Source organism: Petromyzon marinus, chromosome 45 (genome assembly GCF_048934315.1).
Source record: "Petromyzon marinus isolate PM22_M1 ecotype Great Lakes invasive population chromosome 45, UKy_Petmar_22M1.pri1.0, whole genome shotgun sequence".
NCBI lineage: Eukaryota > Metazoa > Chordata > Hyperoartia > Petromyzontiformes > Petromyzontidae > Petromyzon > Petromyzon marinus.
In genome coordinates this window covers 854924-882708 of record NC_133711.1, presented here as the reverse complement: position 1 = coordinate 882708, position 27785 = coordinate 854924, and the positions used below count along the sequence as shown (strand labels likewise).

The following is a 27785-nucleotide window of genomic DNA, read 5'->3' as shown; positions in this document are numbered from 1 at the left end:
CGGGGGTGAGAAGAGAGATGGCTATCGGTGAGCGGTGTTGGACACGGGGGTGAGAAGAGAGATGGCTATCGGTGAGCGGTGTTGGACACGGGGGTGAGAAGAGAGATGGCTATCGGTGAGCGGTGTTGGACACGGGGGGTGAGAAGAGAGATGGCTATCGGTGAGCGGTGTTGGACACAGGGGTGAGAAGAGAGATGGCTATCGGTGAGCGGTGTTGGACACAGGGGTGAGAAGAGAGATGGATATCGGTGAGCGGTGCTGGACACAGGGGTGAGATGAGAAATGGATATCGGTGAGCGGTGCTGGACACGGGGGGTGAGAAGAGAGATGGATATCGGTGAGCGGTGTTAGACACGGGGGGAGAGAAGAGAGATGGATATCGGTGAGCGGTGTTAGACACGGGGAGTGAGAAGAGAGATGGCTATCGGTGAGCGGTGTTGGACACGGGGGTGAGAAGAGAGATGGCTATCGGTGAGCGGTGTTAGACACGGGGGGTGAGAAGAGAGATGGATATCGGTGAGCGGTGTTAGACACGGGGGGTGAGAAGAGAGATGGCTATCGGTGAGCGGTGTTGGACACGGGGGTGAGAAGAGAGATGGCTATCGGTGAGCGGTGTTGGCCACGGGGGGAGAGAAGAGAGATGGCTATCGGTGAGCGGTGCTGGACACGGGGGGTGAGAAGAGAGATGGCTATCGGTGAGCGGTGTTGGACACGGGGGTGAGAAGAGAGATGGCTATCGGTGAGCGGTGCTGGACACGGGGGGTGAGAAGAGAGATGGATATCGGTGAGCGGTGCTGGACACGGGGGGAGAGAAGAGAGATGGCTATCGGTGAGCGGTGTTGGACACAGGGGTGAGAAGAGAGATGGCTATCGGTGAGCGGTGTTGGACACGGGGGTGAGAAGAGAGATGGCTATCGGTGAGCGGTGCTGGACACGGGGGGAGAGAAGAGAGATGGCTATCGGTGAGTGGTGTTGGACACAGGGGTGAGAAGAGAGATGGCTATCGGTGAGCGGTGTTGGACACGGGGGTGAGAAGAGAGATGGCTATCAGTGAGCGGTGCTGGACACGGGGGGAGAGAAGAGAGATGGATATCGGTGAGCGGTGCTGGACACGGGGGTGAGAAGAGAGATGGCTATCAGTGAGCGGTGCTGGACACGGGGGGAGAGAAGAGAGATGGATATCGGTGAGCGGTGCTGGACACGGGGGGTGAGAAGAGAGATGGATATCGGTGAGTGGTGTTGGACACAGGGGGTGAGAAGAGAGATGGCTATCGGTGAGCGGTGTTGGACACGGGGATGAGAAGAGAGATGGCTATCGGTGAGCGGTGCTGGACACGGGGGGTGAGAAGAGAGATGGCTATCGGTGAGCGGTGCTGGACACGGGGGGTGAGAAGAGAGATGGATATCGGTGAGTGGTGTTGGACACAGGGGGTGAGAAGAGAGATGGCTATCGGTGAGCGGTGCTGGACACGGGGGGTGAGAAGAGAGATGGATATCGGTGAGTGGTGTTGGACACAGGGGGTGAGAAGAGAGATGGCTATCGGTGAGCGGTGCTGGACACGGGGGGTGAGAAGAGAGATGGCTATCGGTGAGCGGTGTTGGACACGGGGGTGAGAAGAGAGATGGCTATCGGTGAGCGGTGCTGGACACGGGGGGTGAGAAGAGAGATGGCTATCGGTGAGCGGTGCTGGACACGGGGGGTGAGAAGAGAGATGGCTATCGTTGAGCGGTGTTGGACACGGGGAGTGAGAAGAGAGATGGCTATCGGTGAGCGGTGCTGGACACGGGGGGTGAGAAGAGAGATGGCTATCGGTGAGCGGTGCTGGACACGGGGGGTGAGAAGAGAGATGGCTATCGGTGAGCGGTGTTGGACACGGGGAGTGAGAAGAGAGATGGCTATCGGTGAGCGGTGCTGGACACGGGGGGTGAGAAGAGAGATGGCTATCGGTGAGTGGTGCTGGATACGGGGGGTGAGAAGAGAGATGGCTATCGGTGAGTGGTGCTGGACACGGGGGGAGAGAAGAGAGATGGCTATCGGTGAGCGGTGCTGGACACGGGGGTGCGTGTGTGGCTGCGGGGGCGACGGAGCCACGTGTCGCCATCCTGGATCGAGCCTCATCACCGTCACGCATGTGCATGTCTTAAAAACGTCCGTGCAGTGTGACTGCAGCAGCCCACTCCTCATTGCACCTGGTGACAGATTTCCCATACAGCCTTAACAGACTATTTAAAAGCAAGTGCTGTTCGTGAGCACAAATGAAGTCCGGCACAGCACACGAGGGTGGGTGGCCAACACCACGCCCGGCCGCCTTTGTCTCCCCAGTGGCGATGTTTACACACCAAACCAGGTACTCATCGGAGACTGAGTGGACCTAGGAGAGGCCCAAAACCGATTCAGATAATCGTCACCATTGTTGGCTGTCAGCGCTAATCTAACTCAGGTTGCCGGATTTGGAGCGCAGCGCGCTAACCGCTGCACTACCGCTCCCCACAGGTAACCAATACCAATACCCGCCATTCGCCACTAGGTGGCAGTGACGTCACTACTGTGCCAGGCCAGGTGCACTTTAGGCCACGGGAAGTGTCGAAGGCTCGCTGACAGGTCATGGGACAGATCCAGGTGTTAGTGGTTGGCTGACTGAGATGACTGGCAGATACACCAGCTTACCCCCTCGCTAGTGTGCCAACTTGCAGTTGCTGTTGGAGGGCGACTGCCTCCAACTGCCCAGTAGCATCCATCACGAGCCTCCTCCATGGTAACCACACACACGCGCACACAGACGCGAGCGTGCATTCTTGTGTGTGCGCACGCTCGCGAAGAGCGGCAGCGCAGCGGCTCGTCCGCTGCGAACCCGGCGACTCGGGAGCGCGGCAGTGCAGCAAAATCGATTCCTATTCTGACCAGCGTGGCGAAATATGACCAAACATTGCCCACAAGTTGTGAGAAGGCCCTCATCCAGCAGTGGATTGGCCAAGCGGGATGTTAGCTGTACGACCCAGTCTGGGTGCAAAACCTGACAATCCACTCCTGTTGGTTTCTTTCTCATCTCCCATGGACAGACGTGCGATTAACTCAAATCATTTGCTCCATCCACTTGCCCTCAACACAACTCGAAGCTTCTGGACCACGAGTCTGCGTGGGTTGCCGAGGCTGTCCACACGGCCCTCTGGCCGTTAAACTCAACACTGTTACTCCATGCGACACCACGGAACTCCGCGCAGCTTCGCATTCGAAAAAACGCAGCCTCGTGATGCGACGCCGTGATTCCAGCGGTGGACATCCTTGGCTGTGTTTACTGCGTGCGGTCGAGTGGCGAATGCCCGCGACGGCACGTAATGGTTGGCCGCCGCAGGCAGCAATGTGGAATCTGTTATCAAGTCCTGGGCTGCAGCCTTGACATCCATTTTTTGGCAAACGGCGGAATATTTCATCAGGCGGTAAAATCACCTATCACCGACTGAAACGCACATCCACATTAACCCAGAGAATTCCACCACTTTCCTCTTACCCTGCCTCCCTTCCCAGGACGTCTCTCTCTATCTACGGGCTTGCTTTTCATGTGGGAATGCTCGACGTAAAAAAAGTATCCTCTCCATGCATATCGTACAAAAGCGCGGGATGCAAAATCCCGGCCGCGTCCCAGAGCTTGACGGAACAACCACAAAAACCCGGCGGCGGCGCAGACTCGGAAACGTCAGAAACCGCTGCCGGATTGAAGGCGAACCACGCCGGGCAGAGTGGGCCAGATAGGCCCACTGGACGATGTGTGGCAATGGCAACCGATGACAAATTCGCGTTTCGGCAAGCAGGCCTTCTTCATAGTGACTAGGTGAATGTACGGGCCATGAAGGAGGGGCCATTGCCCGAAACGTCGCCCACGATATACTCTTCCACGAAATACTCTTCCATCTCAGGCAGTGCGACTGACGGATGCGTTGAGTTTTTACACTGCTTAACTCTATTATGGAGTTTTTACACTGTTTGCGTTCGTGCACCACTGCCAATGCAGCAGCAGCCAATTATGTATGCTAAATAAGGCACTTTCCTTGCATCTCGTGTGTGCATGAGCACGCACGCATCTGTGCATGCGTGGGGGTGGCTTGCATGTGGTTTTCGTGTGGGTGTACACATGTGTTTGGCGTCACGATGATGAGATGTTAACTACATCGCCTGGTAGCAGCAGGTCATGGGTTCAATCCCGACCCTGTGCGCGTCTCTCTCTCTCCCTATGCGTGTGTGTCATTTTCTCCAGCTCCTCCGGCTTTTCTCTCCACATTTAGAAACAAGCCACTTCGTTGAGCTATCATTTGTGGCCAGGTCGCTTCTGAAAAAGAGCTACATAGCTCAGTGGGCCTTATCTGGTAAAATAAAAATTATTTAGTTTTTTGTTTCGTTTATACAACTACATTTTGGTTATTTCTGTAAATTGCCGTGAATAGAAAAAAAAACATCCGAACCAAAAATCATCTTCCGATAGGCAATTTAGAACTGTGATGCGGGCGGCGAAGTAGCCGGACAGCCGAGTGGGCAGAGAGGCGAGGGTCTGTGTCCCCTCCCAGTTGTGGAGGGGACATCAGCACAGCAGGACACCCACGGTGATCCAAGCCGGGCCACGAGCAAGACGAATCGAGCTCAGGGTGTGGTTGTACGTGGCTGTGTGTGCAGGTACTCAAATGAGTACCTGGTGTGGTGTGCAAAATCATCGCCACTGAGGAGACAAAGCCAGCTGGGCGTAGTGCTGGCCACCCACTCCCCCCCCGTGTGTCGTTCTGGTCTACACAGGTGCTACTCGCTAACAGCAGTCTGTTAAGGCTGTACGGGGGTCTTTGTCTTTGTTGTGTGTACATGCACGCGCACGTGCACAGTCCTTTGTCAATCCACCGCTGGACGAGGGACTCCCCCAAGTTGTGCGGGTCGTGGGGGTTATTTGTCCATACTTCACCACGCTGGTCAGTGCATATTGGTGAAAGCAGGGACCATGCAAATAGTCTCACCGGTGATTTTGCTGCACTGCTCTCTGTCACAACCGACGTAGCCCCACAGCAGCCTATAGCAGCTCTTCTGCAGGGTGGCCATTGCACATCCACTCACTATCCAGGCCCAAAAGCCTGCTTAGCTACTGAGATCTGACGTGATCGCACAATTTAACCAAATCGTATGCCTTCATGAAGTCACTGCAATGATCTTCTTGTGCTTGGTAGCGACCGATAGACATTGAAGGGAGGGGCAGGTGGAGGCTGGGCAGCCTGGACGGTGAAATTCCACCGGAGCGGTCCATCGGCAGAGCCAAGTCAACGACGCGTCGTCCTGAAGCTACGAGTCAACGATGCCAACGAGCAGAGGGACAGCGCTCGCCTCCATCACGTTCCTCTGGCAGGAGCCAAACTCTGCTCATAGCAAAACCACTCCCGTTAACTTCCCACAGAGTGCAACTCGTGTTACGGACCCCGAAGCTATGCCGTCTCCTACAAGAGCAATGCGTTCTGTGGCGGCGACAATGACAATAACAATAGCGACAACAACGACAATCAGAACGCCGCGTGTAGCACAGCCATGCCTGCCCTGCCCAGTGTAACGGTGGCACCCTGTAAGTCCACAGTGACATTTTCACGATAAATTATTTTTACTTTTTTTTTTGCGCCAGGGTTTTATTGCGGCACGTCGGGCGCAGCTGGTTTTGGTTTATCCCGCCAGCGGCTGCCCCGCGGCATTAATGGGGCCTCCGGCAGCAATCCAAGTCTCCGTGAGATAAACGCTTTAGAGCGCGGGGGGCGGGGGGGGCACGCGGGCAGGGGGAGCAATGAGTCAACCCTCGCTCCCCCCCTCGCTCCCCCCCTCGCTTCAACCCTCGCTCCCCCCTCGCTCCCCCCCTCGCTCCCCCCTCGCTCCAACCCTCGCTCCCCCCCTCGCTCCAACCCTCGCTCCCCCCTCGATCCAACCCTCGCTCCCCCCCTCGCTCCCCCCCTCGCTTCCCCCTCGCTCCAACCCTCGCTCCCCCCCTCGCTCCCCCCTCGCTCCAACCCTCGCTCCCCCCCTCGCTCCAACCCTCGCTCCCCCCCTCGCTCCCCCCTCGCTCCAACCCTCGCTCCCCCCTCGCTCCCCCCCTCGCTCCCCCCTCGCTCCAACCCTCGCTCCCCCCCTCGCTCCCCCCCTCGCTCCAACCCTCGCTCCCCCCCTCGCTCCCCCCCTCGCTCCCCCCTCGCTCCTCCCCTTGCTCCCCCCTCGCTCCTCCCCGCTCCCTCGCTCCCCCCCCTCCTCCTCTTCCTCCGCACATCTGGGAGTGAGGGCGCCTGTCGGCGCGTGTAAACGCCACGCACGGCGACCCGCTCGCCCGGTCACCACCGCCTCCGGCCTGGTTCACCACCGGCCTGGTTCACCACCGGCCTGGTTCACCACCGGCCTGGTTCACCACCGGCCTGGTTCACCACCGGCCTGGTTCACCACCGGCCTGGTTCACCACCGGCCTGGTTCACCACCGGCCTGGTTCACCACCGGCCTGGTTCACCACCGGCCTGGTTCACCACCGGCCTGGTTCACCACCGGCCTGGTTCACCACCGGCCTGGTTCACCACCGGCCTGGTTCACCACCGGCCTGGTTCACCACCGGCCTGGTTCACCACCGGCCTGGTTCACCACCGGCCTGGTTCACCACCGGCCTGGTTCACCACCGGCCTGGTTCACCACCGGCCTGGTTCACCACCGGCCTGGTTCACCACCGGCCTGGTTCACCACCGGCCTGGTTCACCACCGGCCTGGTTCACCACCGGCCTCTCTGGGCGACGGTACGATCGAGGTTATCAGTGCAGTAGTCGATGCGCTCATCGCTTTCGCCGCTCCCCGTGAGTTGCGAGCGTCAGGCGGCGCTCGGGTTCGCCGGCGCTCACACGAATGGTTACGATGCAATATTCAAGACTCTTCTATCTGGCTTTACCACCGTGTTTGTAACGCTTCGCGTGTTTTCTGCCTCGTTTGTACAGTTGCGTCCCGACCACCAAACAGCTGAAGTGAAGAAATCTGCGTAGAATTCCCATGAATCGTAAATAATTAAAGTAATCATTTGAAGCATCGATCATGAGCACGAGTCGATTATAATCAGTGAATCGATGCATCGCTAGATGCCAAATATACTTACCGCCATAGCAGCATTTCACAGTTCCTTCTGTTTAAGCAGGCAAGGTGGGCCCAAAGAGACTCAACCTTTGGTTTCAAAACCTCAGTCTCCCTGCTCTAATGAGCAATCGTCGTTCTTCACTACCATCGGTGGGAACCTCAACGAGATGTGAACACTCCACATCCCTACTATGGTGGGAAACGAGTTACTGTGCGTGGCAATCGCTCGCGACTGCCCATGAAGCGGAAGTTATTGGCGATGGCCTGAGGAGTGAACCCCAGCCTGGGATTTGCGCCGTTCGCAGACCGTGAGAATCCAAGCACTCTGCCACAGTGCCGCCCGGGAATATGCCAAAGTTCATATCCAGGAATTAGGTATTTCATTAAAGCTGCTTTAGTGTGCGATTAATAAAGAAACCTTCTGCAAAGCCTACAAGGACCTAATTCCTTTGTGAATGTCTGACGGCCGCGAAAGGTTGAGTGGTACGCTTCACGGACTATCGCTGGCCTCATACTGGTATTATAGTTCTGGCTTTTTGGGTGGTGCTGAGCCCACCGCCTCAGCTTCAGATCCCTTTGCCGAAAGCAGTTGTTAGTTAGCAAGCATTTGCTGATAATATTCACTGCGGACGTTGCGATCGATCGATTTCTTCGATATTCATCGGTTACTTCACTCGCAACGTGTGCACCGAATGACGCATGGGCAAATCCACGCATTTATACCGCTGTGCATCTACAGATTCATAAAATCATACATTGTGCACGCACCACAAGGACAAACATAATCCATTTGTTAATCAAATCGCGATCTCAAACTTTGTCAATTCACAGAATTATCGAGGGGGCGTATCGTTGCATCTGTCATCATGTGAATCTCTTTTTGCAGGAAAACATCACTGGGGCACATGCTCTCTCAGGCACCATTTAAGCGCATTAAGAGGACAGTTTACAAATCTGGCATTTGGGTTTTCGACACTGGCGAGCAAAAAAACCGAACCAACGCTTGTGAATGGTGACGTTGTCGCAAGGTGCGTTACTTGTGAATGGTGACGTCGCAAGGTGCGCTACTTGTGAATGGTGACGTCGTCACAAGGTGTGGGGTGAATGGTGACGTCGCCGCAAGGTGCACTACTTGTGAATGGTGACGTCGCCGCAAGGTGCACTACTTGTGAATGGTGACGTCGTCGCAAGGTGCGTTACTTGTGAATGGTGACATCGTCACAAGGTGCACTACTTGTGAATGGTGACGTCGCCGCAAGGTGCACTACTTGTGAATGGTGACGTCGTCGCAAGGTGCGTTACTTGTGAATGGTGACGTCGCCGCAAGGTGCGCTACTTGTGAATGGTGACGTCGCCGCAAGGTGCGTTACTTGTGAATGGTGACGTCGTCACAAGGTGCGTTACTTGTGAATGGTGACGTCGTCGCAAGGTGCGTTGCTTGTGAATGGTGACGTCGTCGCAAGGTGCGTTACTTGTGAATGGTGACGCCGTCACAAGGTGCACTACTTGTGAATGGTGACGTCGTCGCAAGGTGCGTTACTTGTGAATGGTGACGTCGTCGCAAGGTGCGCTACTTGTGAATGGTGACGTCGTCGCAAGGTGCGTTACTTGTGAATGGTGACGTCGTCACAAGGTGCGTTACTTGTGAATGATGACGTCGTTGCAAGCTGCGCTACTTGTGAATGGTGACGTCGTCGCAAGGTGCGTTACTTGTGAATGGTGACGTCGTCGCAAGGTGCGTCACTTGTGAATGGTGACGTCGTCACAAGGTGCGTTACTTGTGAATGGTGACGTCGTTGCAAGGTGCGCTACTTGTGAATGGTGACGTCGTTGCAAGGTGCGTTACTTGTGAATGGTGACGTCGTCGCAAGGTGCGTTACTTGTGAATGGTGACGTCGTCACAAGGTGCGTTACTTGTGAATGATGACGTCGTTGCAAGCTGCGCTACTTGTGAATGGTGATGTCGTTGCAAGGTGCGTTACTTGTGAATGGTGACGTCGTCGCAAGGTGCGTTACTTGTGAATGGTGACGTCGTCGCAAGGTGCGCTACTTGTGAATGGTGACGTCGTTGCAAGGTGCGTTACTTGTGAATGGTGACGTCGTCGCAAGGTGCGTTACTTGTGAATGGTGACGTCGTCACAAGGTGCGTTACTTGTGAATGATGACGTCGTTGCAAGCTGCGCTACTTGTGAATGGTGACGTCGTCGCAAGGTGCGTCACTTGTGAATGGTGACGTCGTTGCAAGGTGCGCTACTTGTGAATGGTGACGTCGTCGCAAGGTGCGCTACTTGTGAATGGTGACGTCGCCGCAAGGTGCGCTACTTGTGAATGGTGACGTCGTCGCAAGGTGCGTTACTTGTGAATGGTGACGTCGTCGCAAGGTGCGTCACTTGTGAATGGTGACGTCGTTGCAAGGTGCGCTACTTGTGAATGGTGACGTCGTTGCAAGGTGCGTTACTTGTGAATGGTGACGTCGTCGCAAGGTGCGTTACTTGTGAATGGTGACGTCGTCACAAGGTGCGTTACTTGTGAATGATGACGTCGTTGCAAGCTGCGCTACTTGTGAATGGTGACGTCGTCGCAAGGTGCGTTACTTGTGAATGGTGACGTCGTCGCAAGGTGCGTCACTTGTGAATGGTGACGTCGTTGCAAGGTGCGCTACTTGTGAATGGTGACGTCGCCGCAAGGTGCGCTACTTGTGAATGGTGACATCGTCGCAAGGTGCGCGACTCCGAAGGGTGCGCTACTCGCGCATTACAGCCGGCAGCGTATTTTTGGTCATTACCCACAGAAGCCCAGAGACAATTGAGTGCCGGTGGTTGGGGTTGAACTGCTAACTCCACACCAACTGGCTCAGTGGGCAATGCACCACTGACACACGAACCAGTCAACAGAGCCCATTCATACGCACTATATGTATGTTGAAATTTCTCCCGCACCGTTCGTAGCCAACAGTGCTAATCGGAGGTGTGTGTGCATCGAGTGGGAAGACACGGACTGTACGACTCACAATGGTGACATAGGGACCATACAGCACAGGCGGAACGGCCAGGACTATAACGTTAGTGCGGAATCTTCAGGCAACACGCCAACGTCAGTGTGAAACTTGCCCAATAATGTTAAGTTACGCTTAGAAATATATATTTTTTAAGATGCAAAAATAATCTGACAGCACAGCAGTGCGGTTTTATTTTTTAATTAAAGCGGGTGAGATATGGATGACCGATTCCAGCGACGGGCAGCAACACAATGGCATACGCACGGCCGCAGCTGCCTGCACTTTATTAACACAGCTGTCACTTTGTAGGGAGAGCATTATCTGCCCAGGAGCAGAGAGGCTGCCAGGGATGGGACCTGGAGACAAGGCGCCACTTTCGCACATTTCTTGATAACGTGATGAGAGAAAGACCTGCTCTTTTACCGACGTGTTTGTAAACCTGACGTGTAATGGAGCCTCAAGGACCATGAGCCTCACTGTAGGGCACATGACCTCTCATAAGGGTAATATGTAAATACTAAACTAAAACTATTCAATATTTTTACGTATTTTTACCAGGTAAAGCCCACTGAGCTATATAGCTCTTTGTCAGTCGCGACCTGACCACAAATGACAGCCCAGCAAAGTGGCCTATCACGTGTAAATTTATATCAGCCAAATACTCTAAACGCGTGATGTTGATTATAAATGTGGAGGGGAAAAACCTGAGGACCCGGAGAAAAATCTACACAACCACGGGGAGAGAGACACCGCAAACTCCAAATATACAGCAGCAGGCGTCAGGGACGGGATCGAACCCACGACCTCCTGTATACCCGGCAAGAGCGCTAACATCTTGCTACAGGGGCACCCTAAAAACTGACAACCACAGTTTGTGGCTCAGTGCGATAGCTGTCAATTTGCTCGCCCCGAGCCAGGGTGCATAGACGTTTACGGTTTGATTCCCGCTACTACTGGCCAACGGTGATTTTTTTTCTTCCATCTGCTGTGAAGTGGACATAACAGGCATCGCGGTGGCACTGCCATTCACAAGGGTTCCGTCGTCTGAAAGAGATTGTTTGTTTACAATGACCCGCAACTGGTGAACTTATATATCGACAACTAGGGACAAACACGAGGAGTCCTCGGGAGGGCAGCGGGCAAGGTGGGACTGGACCCACACGGCAACACGCCAGCGCTCTCGGTCACTCGGGAGAGATTCAAGTTGTAGTTTGTGGAGTCGGTGACCATGTCAATAAAAATGTGCCCGATCTAATTAGACCTCAGCAGCCAAGCACGGTTTGAGCCGGGATAGTGCCGGCACAGGCGCCTCGGCCTTACATAAGGCAGCAGTTGTGGATTTACGTTGTCAGTGGAGGGCAGTGCAAAAAAATGCATTGTTGAACTGTACTATGCACCAACATCTATGCTCCCCACCTTCAACGACCAGCTATGGCCAGCATGGTGAAGCATGGTCAAATAGCCCCAATGACCAGTACGGCGTGGGGAGGCCTTCATCCATCAGGGCTGTGCATGCAGACACGCGTGTGTCAGGGAGCGAGAGTCGGAGACAGATGGGCAGGAATTAGAGACAGAGAGATAAGGGCAGGTACACGGTCGGCAGGTGTGGAAATGGAGCGGAACGTCCCGGAACGCCGTGGTGGGAGTCAACATTTGAACCGGACTGCATCATTCCGGAGCGGACCAGGGTCGAGTGCAGTAGTGGCAGGTAACCTATATCCGTATCTCTCGGTGTAATTCATAAGTGTCCGTCGGTCACACTCTGTGTAAAAGGTAGGTGAATATGCCAACAAATGCCTCTGTAACATTGCCTTATAGGCAAAAAAATAAGTAAATTTATTTGTCAATGCTCACGCCCGCCACCCACCTTGCGCTCACGTTCAGTTAGTACGGTCCAGATCTGGGGGGGGGGGGGGTGCGGTGGGGGTTGGGGGTGCGTACCGTGCGTTCAGGTCGCCGGGCGGCACCAGCTCTTGCAGCGCTGGCATCTGGTAGATGTAGAGGCCGAGAAGGTGGCCGGCGCTGAAGAGCGCCGTGGCGACGCACACGCAGCCGAAGGCGAGCTCCGGCATGGAGCGGCCGCACGCCCACCAGGAGCAGAGCGCCATGAAGAGCACGAAGTAGGCGAGCGATGTGAGCGACGGCACGATCACGCCTGCGTGGCAACGCGACCACACGGCGACGTCACAACAAAGTCACGGCGACGACACAACGACGACACGACGTCTCGACGTCACGACAATGACACGACAACATCACGATGACGACACAACGTCATGACAATGTCTCGACAAACTTCACGATGATGACACGACGTCACAATGACGACACGACACGACGACGGCACGTCAATGTTTCGACGACGTCACAATGACGTCATGATGATTTCTTGACGTCACGACGACAAAACAGCGCCAACCGGGCCGCACGGCTTGCTTATAGCGGACCGTTATGGCTCACTATCCCTCGTGACATCGCAGGATTCATGCAGAAGAGACTTATTGTCAGTGGAATTCCTCGTTTAGTTCAAATTTAGGGCTGAGTTTTTGCAACAACAAAAACATTAAAATTAAATACAAGCCACAGGAGTGCGATTATGGCCATGCAAACCCATGTAGTAAACCCATAATGATACATACATAGACATGCCACCCAAACTGTGGACCTCATAAGTAAACCAGTTTTGTCTGCGCTCCTCCAACTGCGGAAGCCCTCTCGTCCCGGTTGGCAGGTCTCGACACGAGCTCCTGAACATCTTGCCACGTGCAAGATTAGACTCCAACCCGAACCCACACACACGCCACTTCCGTCACAACCACGCATGCACGCCCACGCCCACGAGAACAGCGCCACGGGCGCGGTACCTGCGAGGCCGAGCATCACCGTGGCCACCACTTTGCCGGCCGTGGTGATGATTTTGCCGATGAGCTCTTTGAGGCGCGAGGCAAAGGCGGCCGCCCGGGCGAGGAAGATCTCCCGCCGGCCGGGCTCCTCCGCCAGGCCGCCGGGGCCCTCCGCATCGGAGGCCGCCCCCCCCTCCGCCAAGCTGCCCTCCTCCTCGTACTCATCGTCCGCCTCGTCTCCTCCCTCCGCGTCGTCCTCGTCCAGATCCGCAGCCTCGGCCTCCTTACGCGTCCGGCACGCGCGCACGTTCACACGCACGCACGCGTGGGGGATGTGTTCACAAGTTCACAAGACAAAAATCCCCACTATGTAACCTTAACAGACTGCTGGGGCGGACGTGCTGTGAGCGAGGACCTTATTAAGGCCAGCACAGCACACGAGGTGGGGTGGCCAGCACCACGCCCGGCCGCCTTTGTCTCCCTCGTGGCAATGTTTACATGCTGTCTGGATAACCCGCACCTCCGATTAACATGATTGGCTATATACGGTGCGAAACAAGTTAAACATACATATACCTGGTACTCAATTGTGGCTGAGCCCACCTAGAGGAGGCCTAGGACCGGTTGAAATAATCGTGACTAGTGTTAGCCCTGAGCGAGAATCGAAGTCGGGTCGCCAGATTCGTAGCGCAGCACACTACTAAATTATTGCTCCCCATACGTGCACACGAAAACTTGGATACGCATTCACGCACTCCGTACACAGGGGCACGCACACAGTAAACACCAACAGATGAACACGCACATATACATTTGAGCAAAAACGCACGCGCACACACACAGGCACGAGTTGCATTCACTGACACACGCACAGACGCACGACACCCAAGTGGGCCTGGCTGCTCGTTGCCACTTCTGGGCGAGATCGGAGCGGCAGATTTCGCTGGCAGGTTATGGGGCTCATCCAAGTGCCCAGTGATCATGGGCAATGCTAACTTGCAGATTCACCGTCCGACGACTTCCCAGCTCCTCCTACGCCTCGCCGCCGTTACTGGAAAACGGCTGCTGGCAGGCGGCCTAGCAGCCCATTTCGCAAGCCTCTTCCACGGAGGCCGATCTCGATACCACTCATACCAGCTGTCGGCAAGTCCACTCAGCTCCAAGTCCTCTGGTGCCACATTAGCCCACCTCTGCAAGGGCTGCTTGGTCATGCGGTTTCTGGGCACCACGCTATCCAGAGTTCTAGAATACCTGTGACCTCACACAATCCACCCAGGATTAATAACCCAGGATGTACTACGGTTGGCAGTGTTTCAAGGCGGCGCAAGTGTTCCTTCAAAGACAGTCTATATTTCACAACAATGATTGCAATGCATAGAGGATCTCAGGAACACTTTAAAAAACAACAACAACAACAACAACTATGTGAGGGTAGACGGTGGGTGGGGAGTGGGGTCAGGGCAGGGGGGAGAGCGACAACTCAGACGGGGCCCAGCAGCGGGGACGGTGAGCCACGGGGGCAGCGGGGACGGTGAGCCACGGGGGGCAGCGGGGACGGTGAACCACAGGGGTAGCGGGGACGGTGAGCCACGGGGGGCAGCGGGGACGGTGAACCACAGGGGTAGCGGGGACGGTGAGCCACGGGGGCAGCAGGGACGGTGAACCACAGGGGCAGCGGGGACGGTGAACCACGGGGGCAGCGGGGACGGTGAGCCACGGGGAAGCGGGGACGGTGAGCCACGGGGGCAGCGGGGACGGTGAGCCACGGGGGCAGCGGGGACGGTGAGCCACGGGGAAGCGGGGACGGTGAACCACAGGGGCAGCGGGGACGGTGAACCACGGGGGCAGCGGGAACGGTGAGCCACGGGGCAGCGGGGACGGTGAGCCACGGGGAAGCGGGGACGGTAAGCCACGGGGGCAGCGGGAACGGTGAGCCACGGGGGCAGCGGGGACGGTGAGCCACGGGGCAGCGGGGACGGTGAGCCACAGGGGCAGCGGGGACGGTGAGCCACAGGGGCAGCGGGGACGGTGAGCCAAGGGAGCAGCGGGGACGGTGAGCCACGGGGGCAGCCGGGCCTGCCCCAACAAGGCGCAGGACCAGCTTGGGCATCTGGGGCCCTTCGAGCAAAGAGACAAAGATCCTCCTGTAGAGCATTGACAAGCTGTTGGGGCAAGTGCTGTTAGCAAGTAGCACCTATTAAGGCTGGCACGCCACACGAGGGGGTAGGTGGCCGCCTTTGTCTCCCTAGTACTGCGCCAACAACACACACAGCCACCCACCTCATCCACCTGGTCACTGCCAGCGCCCGGTGACTCCGTGCAGGGGGACCGGGCGTCCGGCTGGCACGTCAGCTTCCAGCACAGGAACCAGGCAACGAAGCCGACGGCGAACACCCCGAACTCGGGGGCGAAGAGACGCAGGGCGCTAGGCCAGTCTGCCTCGTGCACCCTGCAACACACAAGGACCACGACGGCGACGCCCTTCAAGCTCTCAAAGGCCGGAGCCGCGCCGTGGCCTCGGGCGAGGCCCCCGGCGCGTTGCAGGCAAGGAGGTCCAGCTTGGTGTCAGCAGTGCTGGGCGTGCGTCAGTCCGTGAGTGTGATGGTGTGTGTGTGTGTTGGTATGTGTGATGGTGTGCGTGTGATGGTATGTGTGTGTTGGTGTGTGTGATGGTATGTGTGTGATGGTGTGTGTGATGGTGTGTGTGTGATGGTATGTGTGTGTTGGTGTGTGTGATGGTGTTTGTATGTGTTGGTGTGTGATGGTGTTTGTATGTATTGGTGTGTGTGTTGGTGTGTGTGATGGTGTGTGTTGGTGTGTGTGTGTGTTGGTGTGTGTGTTGGTGTGTGTGTTATGGTGTGTGTGATGGTGTTGGTATGTGTGTGTGTGTTGGTGTGTGTGATGGTGTTTGTATGTGTGTGTGTGATGGTATGTGTGTGTGATGGTATGTGTGTGTTGGTGTGTGTGATGGTATTTGTATGTGTGTGATGGTATGTGTGTGTGTTGGTGTGCGATGGTGTTTGTATGTGTGATGGTATGTGTGTGTGTTGGTGTGTGTTGGTGTGTGTGTGTGTGTTGGTGTGTGTGATGGTGTTTGTATGTGTGTATGTGTGATGGTATGTGTGTGTGTGTTGGTGTGTGTGATGTTATGTGTGTGTTGGTGTGTGTGTTGGTGTGTGTGATGGTGTTTGTATGTGTGTGTGTTGGTGTGTGTGATGGTGTTTGTATGTGTTCGTGTTGGTATGTGTGTGTTGGTGTGTGTGATGGCGTTTTTATGTGTGTATGTGTGATAGTATGTGTGTGTTGGTGTGTGATGGTATGTGTGTGTTGGTGTGTGTGTGTTGGTGTGTGTGATGGTATGTGTGTGTGTTGGTGTGTATGTGTTGGTGTGTGTGATGATATGTGTGTGTGTTGGTGTGTGTGATGGTATGTGTGTGTGTTGGTGTGTGTGATGGTGTTTGTATGTGTGTGATGGTATGTGTGTGTGTTGGTGTGTGTGATGGTATGTGTATGTGTTGGTGTGTGTGTGTGTTGGTATGTGTGTGATGGTATGTGTGTTGGTGTGTGATGGTGTTTGTATGTGTGTGGGGAGCGGTGGTGTAGCGGTTAGTGCTACGCTTCGCTACGAACCTGATGACCCGAGTTCGATTTCCGCTCACGGCCAACATCAGTGACAATTATCTGAACCGGTCCTGGGCATCCCCTAGGTCGACTCAGCCTCAAACGAGGACCTCGTGCGGTGTGTAGACATCGCGACTGGGGAGACAAAGGCGGCCGGGCGTGGTGCTGGCCACCCACCCCCTCGTGTACCGTTTCGGCCTTCATAGGTGCTCGCTAACAGCACTTACAGTCTAAGGCTACACGGGGGTTCTTTGTCTTTGTGGAGGAGGCTCGTTAAGGCCGCTGCTACTGGGCAGCAACAACGGAGGGCAGAAGAGCGACTCTCACAACAACGAGCGGAGTGCCGGGCGGCTAAAACGCAGCAAGTTGGCACAGTAGAGGCCACAGGCGGTGCATCGGCCATTCATCAGTCAGTCGATCCATGGCACCGCCACTTCCTGGCAAATAGCGGCTGTTGTGCGTGCGTGTGTGAGTGTGCATCTATGTAAAGGGCAAGTTTAAACTGTGCAGAATGTTGGGATGAATGCTCTTTCAAAACCAGCTGCGTTTCCCTCCAGCGAGCAATGGCATGGAGCAAGCCCATCACCATCGGAGGCGACCCGGGGTGGATTTTCCCCACGACTCCATCGAAGAATTCCGCCTCCTCCTCACAGACACTGCTTTAGCCCACAGTGGAGAAATGATGGGCTGAGGTGACCCCTACGTATCTATTGGTGGCAGGGAAGCTGTGGTCGTGACGGACGACGGAACGGAGCAGCCGGGCCAACGATCGCCAGCCTCGGCGTTGAGCACGCGACCGCTGTGCGTGTGCAAGGTTCACTTTGATAGGTGGTGCTCGTTCACAGCGCTTGCTATCAACATGTTCTTGGCTAAAGTAGTAAACAGTGTGTGTGTGTGTGCGTGCACTTACCTAACAAAGCCAATGTGTCTGGATAAGGTCTCCAAGTAGGTACCTGTGGGACAGAGGCACGCGGTGTGAAGGAGGTAACGTTCACTCTGTGACTTGTATCGCACGATTTACAGCGAGGCTGGCGACACTGCCGGCTTTGAGAGTAAGACAGAGTAGTGGTGGCAGGAGGGCTTTATTATGAAGATCGCATTAATATGACAGGAAACATGGTCACATTGACAAGGGTGTTATGGGTAAGTTTGATTTCAAAACGATAGAGGCAAGATGAGCATCAACAACACGAATCGGATCACCAAAAACAATGACCACAATGCGGTTCCTCAGGAATTGATGGTTTTGCACAATGCGTGAAGCGGAGAGCTTTTTTGTACACACAGTGCCCGCGTTAATTGACCGACACAAGAACAACAACAATAATTGTTCTGTATTGATCGGTTTCATCACGATTTGCAGATTCCAACTTGCTCAACTGATTCTTACCCTTTGTCAAAAATAAAATGTCCACAATTCGGCAAAATCTAAAACCAAGGGTGTTGCCAAACTATCAGGAGGAATGTCTTGTGTCGGCTTGAACCGTCAGCATCGTCGGGCAGACGGAGGCTATCCGGCAACTGCAGGGCCGCTCCCTCAATGTGCCCCTCTCTCTCTGTCCGTCTCTATCACTGGCTGCCCCTGTCTTGCCATCTGCTCCCGCTGTTTAAAGAACGATTGGAGAAGAACTCGAGCACGCCGCAGTTACTCTTCTGAACGTGTTCCTCGTGGGTCAGAAACGGACTGGAGGCGCGGAAAAACATTGGGCGCCACACACACACGGGATGCGCTCACACACGGACACACACGTGCAATAATTGCAACGTAGTGAAACGATTTCCCCACTCTATAACACTAAAAACTATAAACATTTTTTTTCTTTATCAGAAGCGGCCTGGCCACAAATAATAGCCCAACGAAGTGGCTTATTAGCACGTGGAAATTTATAGCAACCAAATATTCTAAACACGTGGTTGTTGATTCTAAACTTGGAGGCAAAAACCGGAGGAACCACTGAAAAATCAAGGCGACTACGGGGAGAGAGATGCAAACTCCAAATATGCAGATGTCAGGGTTGGAGGCGAACATACGACCTGTATACTAGGCGAGGTAGTTAACATCTCTCCACCGTGGCGCCCACTCCAAAGCACATCGATCAGCATTCATCTCTCATGGCAGCGCCGCATTCCGTGGTGGAAATTCCACATTCCGAAAGGCGTGGACATGGAAATGACTGTGCGTAGGCACACAGACATACGCGGTCACAAGGTTCTGGGCACAATAAGACGATGGAAAAAAGGTGTAAATAATTAAGAAACGCCAACTGACTATCCCAGGGTGCGTTACAATTCAATTGTTTGGTTGTATTGACATTAAATGTATACCCCCCCCCCCCCCCCAAATCAGGCGTGGCCCTAGCTGGGTGGAGGGGCAGCAGAGCTGCTTTTTTGGGGGGGCACCATCACCTCAATTCACCGTGTGGGGGTGCAGCGCCCCCCCCCCCCCGCCGCTAGCACCAGTGCTGCCCCTCCCCCACCTCGTTATTTTGCCGAGATACCTATCGGAGGAAGCTTAGCATCGTTATCAGTAGCCCTTCCCTGGCACAGAGTGGTGCACAGCTCACTGTCGAGGAGTTTTGGAAGGAAACGTCATCATTGGTGATTTGACACCAATATTCCACTGTGTAGTGCCCTGGCCTGTCCCCCCAGGGTTCACCCGGTGACTGCAGCAGAGATAAAACTGGCAAAGTGGCTCCGCGGGCAGGCACCCTGTCTGTTCGGACCCCGGTCCACCTTATCCGAGTCTTCCAGAACATCCCAAAGTAATGAGAGAACACATCACTGCAGGGCACTACTGCAGCATGGAGATAACAGAATGCAGACTGCTTGCAGCCAAGCATCAAAAAATAGAATCCCTTTCATGGATTGAGAAAAATTAGCTCCACTAATTACCGCGAGCTCTCAATCATGACCGCACGTCATCGTTCTCCTTCCCCCTGTGCCACCCACGTTTCATTCGGTTCTGCCAACGGACGAGTAATGACGTTTGATTAAAAGGGGAGGAAAAAAATGTAATACGATCGAAAAAGCAGCGTACTACTTCACGTGGCGTTGCGAGCGCTGCGTGAGCCGCGCCTCTCCTCGTGGCGTGCGCGCAGCCTCTAGGGTGCAATCGGCGCTTAATGAATCGGGAGCAGCAGTGCCGGCCGTCCTTAACTTTCGACATCGTGACCACAACTACAGCAGCCCGTGCCTCCCAAACACCGCGGGTCTCATTAAAGATGGCTGGGTGCGGTGAGCGCCACGTTTGATTGTGTTTCCTGCCCCCTTACAGCCCCTTTCCCCGCTTGCGCCCTGCCCACACGGCGGTGTTCTTCCACTCGGCAGAGACGTCTCCAATCCCTCTTCTCTAACCCAGTGGTTCTCAACCTTTTTTTGGCTACTCTACTCCCTTGCCTGACCCAACATGGTTCTGAGAAATAAATATGTAAATAATGAACATCTCTATTTTAAGCAATTGAATCATTTGGCGAGACCCCGGGGTCCCGCAAAAATCAAGTCAATAATTATTATTTTTCAGTCCGCCCACTCGTGACCCCGCCAGCCACGCGCCGCCCGCCCAGACTCGCGCCAACAAGCGCCAGCAGCAGCAGGCGGCGATCGACACGATGGGCGCCACCCCACCGGCCAAACGCAAGCCCCGGGGGGCGTCCGTCGCGGTCGCGCGCGGCGACGACGCCCTCCGGTCAGCCGTCGATCCTCAGCTTCTTTGCCAAGGCGAGCCCCACCCCCCAGGCGGTGAATTTAACGTGTTTATGTAATTTTTCAACTTTTTACGAAACTTAGTGACCCCGAGTAGCTCTCGACGAGGCCAATCGATTGACCACTAGTTTTGTTGTCGGTAAGGCAAGACTCGTGTCGCTACGCGGTTTTTCCCACCCCGGGGCAGTGATGGGACCCCGGGGTCCCACCAATTGCTTCAATTGTCCGTTTTGTGAGATATCTTAACTTGCGAGTAACGGCAAGTGAATACAACATCTAATTCAACGGACGCTCTGCGTGCGTGACGTCATTTGTTTGTGCTCGATAGTTACTCTTGTAACCCACATTGTTTACGATCAATGAGTTTATAAGGTTACCATATACATACGTGATTATTCACCGATGACTCTCACGTATGATATAATTTCACACATTAATAAATCACCTCACCTACCCCGTGGGATATTGCCACGTACCCCCAAGGGTGCGCGTACCCCCGGTTGAGAACCACTGCTCTAATCCACACACATTACCCCTCTCTCACGAGTTCTGAGTGCCACGGCCATACAGCAGGATGTGTGGATTTTATCGGCTCAAGTTTAATCCTAATTTTGTTCCACCAGAATCGCGGAGGCGCGAGGCGAAAAGAGAAATCCCTCGGCGTAAGCGCAAGGAACGCCGCACAAAACGGTGCTCGTAATCGTCGCGCCTTCATTCACAAGAACACCCAATTCGAGTTGGGCAGTGGCACGGCTATCGAGTGCGGTGCAACACTGCCGGCTAGGTGCGGGGGGGGGGGTAGGCGGAGAGAGGGGTCCCCCGTCGCATGCCTGGCACCAGGGTGTGTGCCCTGCACGCCGCTGGGCTGTGAGGTTCAGCTGCTCGAGCGGGGCGGCTGGTCGAGTGCGCGATTCACAAGCGGAAGTTTACGACTTCAAATCCTGATCGTGGGGTCAACTTGGGCCACGCTTCCCATCTCGGATGAATAAAATACATACACGTCCTCATTTCCAAATTCTATTCAAATTGTGCTCTCAACATGTCATGTGATATAGAACTCTGGAGCTAGCAGTGCATCACCCAGTGCTAGAGGATGGTGCCAAATGGTAAATACAGAAGCATTACAGCACCTCTTTTCAAGTCACTTCAAAAGGGTTCTTAAAGCACACGAGTTGGGCCTTTTAATTCCTGGCTTATTCCAAATCTGGAACTGAATTTTTTTTATTAATATTGTATGCCAATCACCAGAATTATTAAGCTCGACAGGGAGAATTATCCAAATGTAAAATGCGAATCTCTATGCCTGGTGGTTTGTGCAGTTACCGATGAGACCATCGTGAATGAGAATCCAGGATTAGTGAGTTAGTCTGATTAATTAGTCTGGTTAGTGAGTCTGATTAGTTAGCTCGTCTGATTGGCGAGCTCGTCTGTTCAGTTGTTGAGCCAGCTGGCCAGGATTGGGCAACACCGAACCCCACTTTTCACCCAGGCAAGTGGAGAGCATAGACGAAGTATTACTAACCTAACATTAAAATTAACAATAACGTTAAATCTTGACTTAAAGCTTTCGTGACTGCAGGAATTCATATTCTTTGGGTCTTTCGGTAAAGTCACGTAGATAGGTTAAAAGAAAATAACAAAACATTTTTTTTTAAACTGCGACGTGTCAATCGCAGCACAAGCATTCTTCCTGATGACAAACACGTGTGTTGCGATCGAAACGTCGTAGTTTTTATTTCTTGTTCTTTCTTAAACCTATCTACGTGACTTTACCGAAAGACCCAAAGAATATAACAATAACGTATTTAAGAATCACAGTTAAGAGACAAACAACATATCCTATTAAAAATAATAAAACATGCTTAAAATCTCATCAATGGTCCTCATACTCTCGGGAACACTGTGCTCCAGTGCCCTGCCAGGCTGCTGTTAGTATTTAATTGCAAACACCGTGAGCATCAACTGAACGTCGTGAGGAAAATGTTTGGAATTTAAAATCGGTCGCTTGAACGCCATCGATCTGAGTGAGTACGTAAGGGCAATTTTCCCTTCAGATGCAATTTTTCATCAAAGAATATCTTGTGTCTATGGGGCCTTTTTGCCAGTACCAAAGTATACAAAATATAAATAAGTTTTACCCTTAATGGCAATAAAATAGGCGTTAAGATGTTCAAACACAAAGTCTACATTAACCACCCGTCCTTGCAAAAGGTATCTATTTGGAGTTTGAACATCTTAACGCCTATTTTATTGCCAGAAAGGGTAAAAACCTATTTTTTTCAATATCTTGTGTATTTAAAGGATAGAGGTAATTTTTCTTTGATCTGCCGAGATTTCATTTCGTGAGCTCATCAAAGTGCTTTGTGGAGTGCGCAGGTTCCTGGCATTTAAATAACGGAGGTCAGGCTACAAGGTAACATCGAGACCATGCAAGGCCCTAACTGACGCGCATTGATAGAATAGTCCGAATCATCAAATACTGGGAGTATCGCCGCCTTGAATAAACGGTGCCTCCTCGCTGCATGACGCAAGGCCAACTTGTGTCCCGTACTAAAAGCCCAGATTCTGCCTCGCCTTAACATTAATGTGTTCAATATGAGGCTCAAAATGTAGCTCCTCATCAATTCCAAAAGCCGAGGTATTTAAATGCATCGATCCGACCACATGGGCTACTTGCCAGCACGACAATTAGACTCTGTGTGTGCGCCACCAGACCTCCAGAGCTAAAACATGCAGCACACATCCGTGGCACGGGACGGCGCTTTTTACATGATAGCTGTAAGCACATATTGGCTGATTACTGCAAAGGATAAATACAGCAACTGCATTAATTAAGTGGAGACTCTAACAACATTATCCCGCAGCTTCTGGTGAGACTAAAGCAGCTACGTTTAGGCGGATGAACCGGGCGACACGTGCCTGAGGGGGCGACGCTCCGCGTGAGTGCGGAGCGGTGGCGCTGTGGGCGGGGAGGCTCTGCGCGTCTGGTAGCGGTGGATCAGAGTCTGGGGACCGCACGGAACCCTCGCTCCCTGGCGCAGCCCGAGAGCCCGAGACCTCTCGCTCGGAGCCGACGCGATGTCAAGCGCACGCCTCCCATCACTTGCTCGCCACTGCATGGCACTTTCAGATGCGCTTCTAGCGGCCGTCTGGAACGCTCTTCCGATATTAGGAAGCCACTGGAGCTATGCACTTTTAGATCATCTAGATTGAAAACTCATTACTGCTTTGCTTTTTTTTTAGTTTGTTGACCTCCCTCGCACCTTCGATCAGCATGGTTGGCTACGTACGGTGCGAAAGAAGTTAAACATAGTACATGCCCTCTCGCGCCTGCGCACTGCCTCCACGGCGAGGCCACGCGGCGCCACGCCGCCACCGCGTGCCCTGGAGGGGGTCGCGGATCTCTCGAGGGGTAGCTGCCTTTTAATGGGGCGCTATCGGCTGACACCTCCGAGGTCCGGGGTTCAAGCCCCTGGTGCTGCGCGTCTCTCGGTGGGATGCTGCTAATATTGGTGGCATTGAGCCCATCGCCTCCGAGGTCGTGGGTTCAATATCTCAAGTCCACTGGCCGAAGATAACAACTTTTGTCGAGCGCGGCGAGCCCTGTGGGTACGCGTCGGACACCGAAGGCTGCAAGAAATCGCACACGTGGTGTATTTCTAGACGAAGGCGGCGGCGTTGTCCCAGGCGCGAGGCTTTGGCCGACCGTAGACGCGCGGTGCCGTGGGGGTGTCGGGGTCCGGCGACCCCCCCAGCGCCCACCTCGACTCTGCACAGGGACCACACGGTGCCGTGGGGGTGCTAAAGACCCGCGGAGGGAGGATGGTGCCACTCCGCGTGCCGTACGTGCTGTGTAAAACTACGGACGGTATTAAACGGTGTGGCTCGGGGAGAAAGCACGCTTCATTTGGCAGTCAAACGCGGACGGGGCGCTCATCGGCTTAAATCCAAAGTGGAATAAATATACAAAAGTTACCACGGTGGTGTTAGCACGGTCTGCTCTGCCGGCTACGACCGCTTGAACCGCGTGTTGCGAGGCTCCGAGAGGATCCTCTCGTGGTTGCGGCGCGTGGACACAATCGCGCGCGTGTCGGCCACTCGAGATAACTCTGACGCGCGGCTGCGCTGGATAAGACGTGGTAAGTGGCGGTGCAGGGGAAGTTATCGATGATGGTTGTGGTGATGGGGTCAGGGGTGGTGTTTATCGGGTTGTGGTGTGCTTATTGGGGCGCCACGGTGACGAGATGTTAACTACCTCGCCTGGTATACAGGAGGTTGTGGGTTCGATCCTGAGCCTGACGCCTGCTCTAGATTTGGAGTTTGCATGTTCTCCCCGTGGTCGAATTGATTTTGATCCGGGTCCTCCGGTTTTTCCCTCCACATTTCGTCATTCACCCCTAATCCCATAACCACCACCACCACTAACCCCATAACCACCACGACTACAACGACAACCGCCGTTCACCACTCAGTGGCGGTGACGTCACCACGGCACTTGTGACATGCTAGGTGCACTTTTGACGCCACATGAAGTGTTGATGATGCTGGTGGTTATGGGGTTCAGAATCAGAATATGTATGGACACTGGACGAATCCGAAGAGCATCAAAGCTCTCTTTCACAGATGTCCAGTTGGGGCAGGTCAGAACGTTACATCAACAAAGTATAGGAAAGGAAAACAAATCATTAAAAAAATAGGGATGGATGATGATGTAGGTGGTTGTGGTTATGGGGTTAGTGGTGGTGGTTATGGGGTTAGTGGTGGTGGTTGTTATGAGGTTAGTGGTGGTGGTTATGAGGTTAGTGGTGGTTATGGGGTTAGTGGTGGTGATTATGGGATTAGTGGTGGTGGTTGTTATGAGGGTAGTGGTGGTGGTGGTTATGGGGTTAGTGGTGGTGGTTGTTATGAGGTTAGTGGTGGTGGTGGTGGTTATGAGGTTAGTGGTGGTTATGGGGTTAGTGGTGGTGGTTATGGGATTAGTGGTGGTGGTTGTTATGAGGGTAGTGGTGGTGGTTATGGGGTTAGTGGTGGTTGTTATGGGGTTAGTGGTGGTGGGTATAGGATTAGGGATGGATGATGATGCTGGTGGTTGTGGTTATGGGGTTAGTGGTGGTGGCTATGGGGTTATTGGTGGTGGTTGTTGAGGTTAGTGGTGGTGGTGGTTATGAGGTTAGTGGTGGTTATGGGGTTAGTGGTGGTGGTTATGGGATTAGTGATGGTGGTTGTTATGAGGTTAGTGGTGGTGGTGGTTATGAGGTTAGTGGTGGTGGCGGTTATGAGGTTAGTGGTGATGGTGGTTGAGGTTAGTGGTGGTTATGGGGTTAGTCGTGGTGGCTATGGGATAAGTGGTGGTGGTTATGGGGTTAGTGGTGGTTGTTATGAGGTTAGTGGTGGTGATGGGGTTAGTGGTGGTGGTTATGGGATTAGTGGTGGTGGTTATGGGATTAGTGGTGGTGGTTGTTATGGGGTTAGTGGTGGTGGTTGTTTTGAGGTTAGTGGTGGTGGTGGCTATGGGGTTAGTGGTGGTGGTTATGGGGTTAGTGGTGGTGGTTGTTATGGGGTTAGTGGTGGTTGTTATGAGGTTAGTGGTGGTGGTGGTTATGGGATTAGTGGTGGTGGTGGTTATGGGGTTAGTGGTGGTGGTTATGGGATTAGTGGTGGTTGTTATGGGGTTAGTGGTGGTTGTTATGAGGTTAGTGGTGGTGGTGGTTATGGGATTAGTGTTGGGGGGGGGGGCGTAGAGGTGGCCATGGTGAGAAAACACTGAAGTGAAACTCTGCCGTAAAGAAAGTGTCTCAGAACCCTGAATGCTCTCCTGCAAGCTCTGGGGGATACTGCTGCCCGTGTCGGTGGATCTACGATACCAAATACAGGATCTCTACGTGACCCACCAACCCTGCAATCAAGCTCATGGATTAACAGCTGCGTCACTACTGGCCGCACATGAATGTTGGTGCAGCATTCACACAACCACTCGGCACACCACAAAGACAAGACAAAGATCCCCCGTATAGCCCACACAGACTGTTGCTGCAAGTGCTGGCACGTCACACGAGGGGGTGGCTGGCCAGCGCCACGCCCGGCCGCCTTTGTCTCCCCAGTAGCGATGTTTACACACCGCACCAAGTACCTATTTGAGGCTGAGTTAACCTAGGGGAGGCCCAGGACCGTTTCAGATAATCGTCACTGGTGTTGGCCGTGAGCGGGAATCGAACTTTGGTCACCGGGTTCGTAGTGCAGCACACACACACACAGATAACCTAACACACAGATAACCTAACACACACAGAGATACACTAACACACACACAGATAACCTAGCACACACAGATACACTAACACACACACAGATAACCTAACACACAGATAACCTAACACACACAGAGATACACTAACACACACACAGATAACCTAGCACACGCAGAGATACACTAACAAACACACACAGACACACTAACACACACACAGATAACCTAACACAGATACACTAACACACACACAGATAACCTAACACACACAGAGATACACTAACACACACACAGATAATCTAGCACACGCAGAGATACATACATACACACAGACATACTAACACACACAGATAATCTAACATCCAGATAACCTAACACACGCAGAGATACACTAACACACGCACATAGATACACTAACACACACACAGATACACTAACACACACAGATACACTAACACACACACACAGATACACTAACACACACACAGATAACCTAACACACACAGAGATACACTAACACACACACAGATAACCTAGCACACGCAGAGATACACTAACACACACACACAGACACACTAACACACACACAGATAACCTAACACAGATACACTAACACACACACAGATAACCTAACACACACAGATACACTAACACACACAGAGATAACCTAACACACACAGAGATACACTAACACACGCACAGATAATCTAGCACACGCAGAGATACATACATACATACACACAGAGATACATACATACATACACACAGACATACTAACACACACAGATAACCTAACATGCAGATAACCTAACACACGCAGAGATACACTAACACACGCACACAGATACACTAGCACACACAGAGATAACCTAACACACGCAGAGATACACTAACACACACGCAGATAACCTAACACACACAGAGATACACTAACACACACACAGATACACTAACACACACACACAGATACACTAACACACACACAGATACACTAACACACACACACACACAACCTAGCACACACAGAGATACACTAGCACACACACAGATACACTAACACACACACAGATACACTAACACACACAGATACACTAACACACACAGATACACTAACGCACAGAGATATATTAACACACACAGAGATACACTAACATACACAGAGATACACTAACACACACAACCTAGCACACACAGAGATACACTAACACACACAGATACACTAACACACACAGATACAATAACACACACAGATACATTAACACA

The 27785-nt window shown here is 53.4% G+C and overlaps 1 protein-coding gene across 1 annotated transcript in view; it reads right to left on the bottom strand.

The window, feature by feature from the left end:
• LOC116938348 (piezo-type mechanosensitive ion channel component 2-like) overlaps positions 1-27785 on the bottom strand; it is a 321131-nt gene that overhangs the window by 5893 nt on the left and 287453 nt on the right. The window contains exons 4-7 of the mRNA XM_076074013.1: positions 17484-17526; positions 15233-15401; positions 12974-13235; positions 12051-12264 (exon numbers count right to left, since the gene is read on the bottom strand). Coding sequence (XP_075930128.1) covers positions 12051-12264; positions 12974-13235; positions 15233-15401; positions 17484-17526 — 688 coding nt within the window. The remainder of the gene's footprint in view (positions 1-12050; positions 12265-12973; positions 13236-15232; positions 15402-17483; positions 17527-27785) is intronic.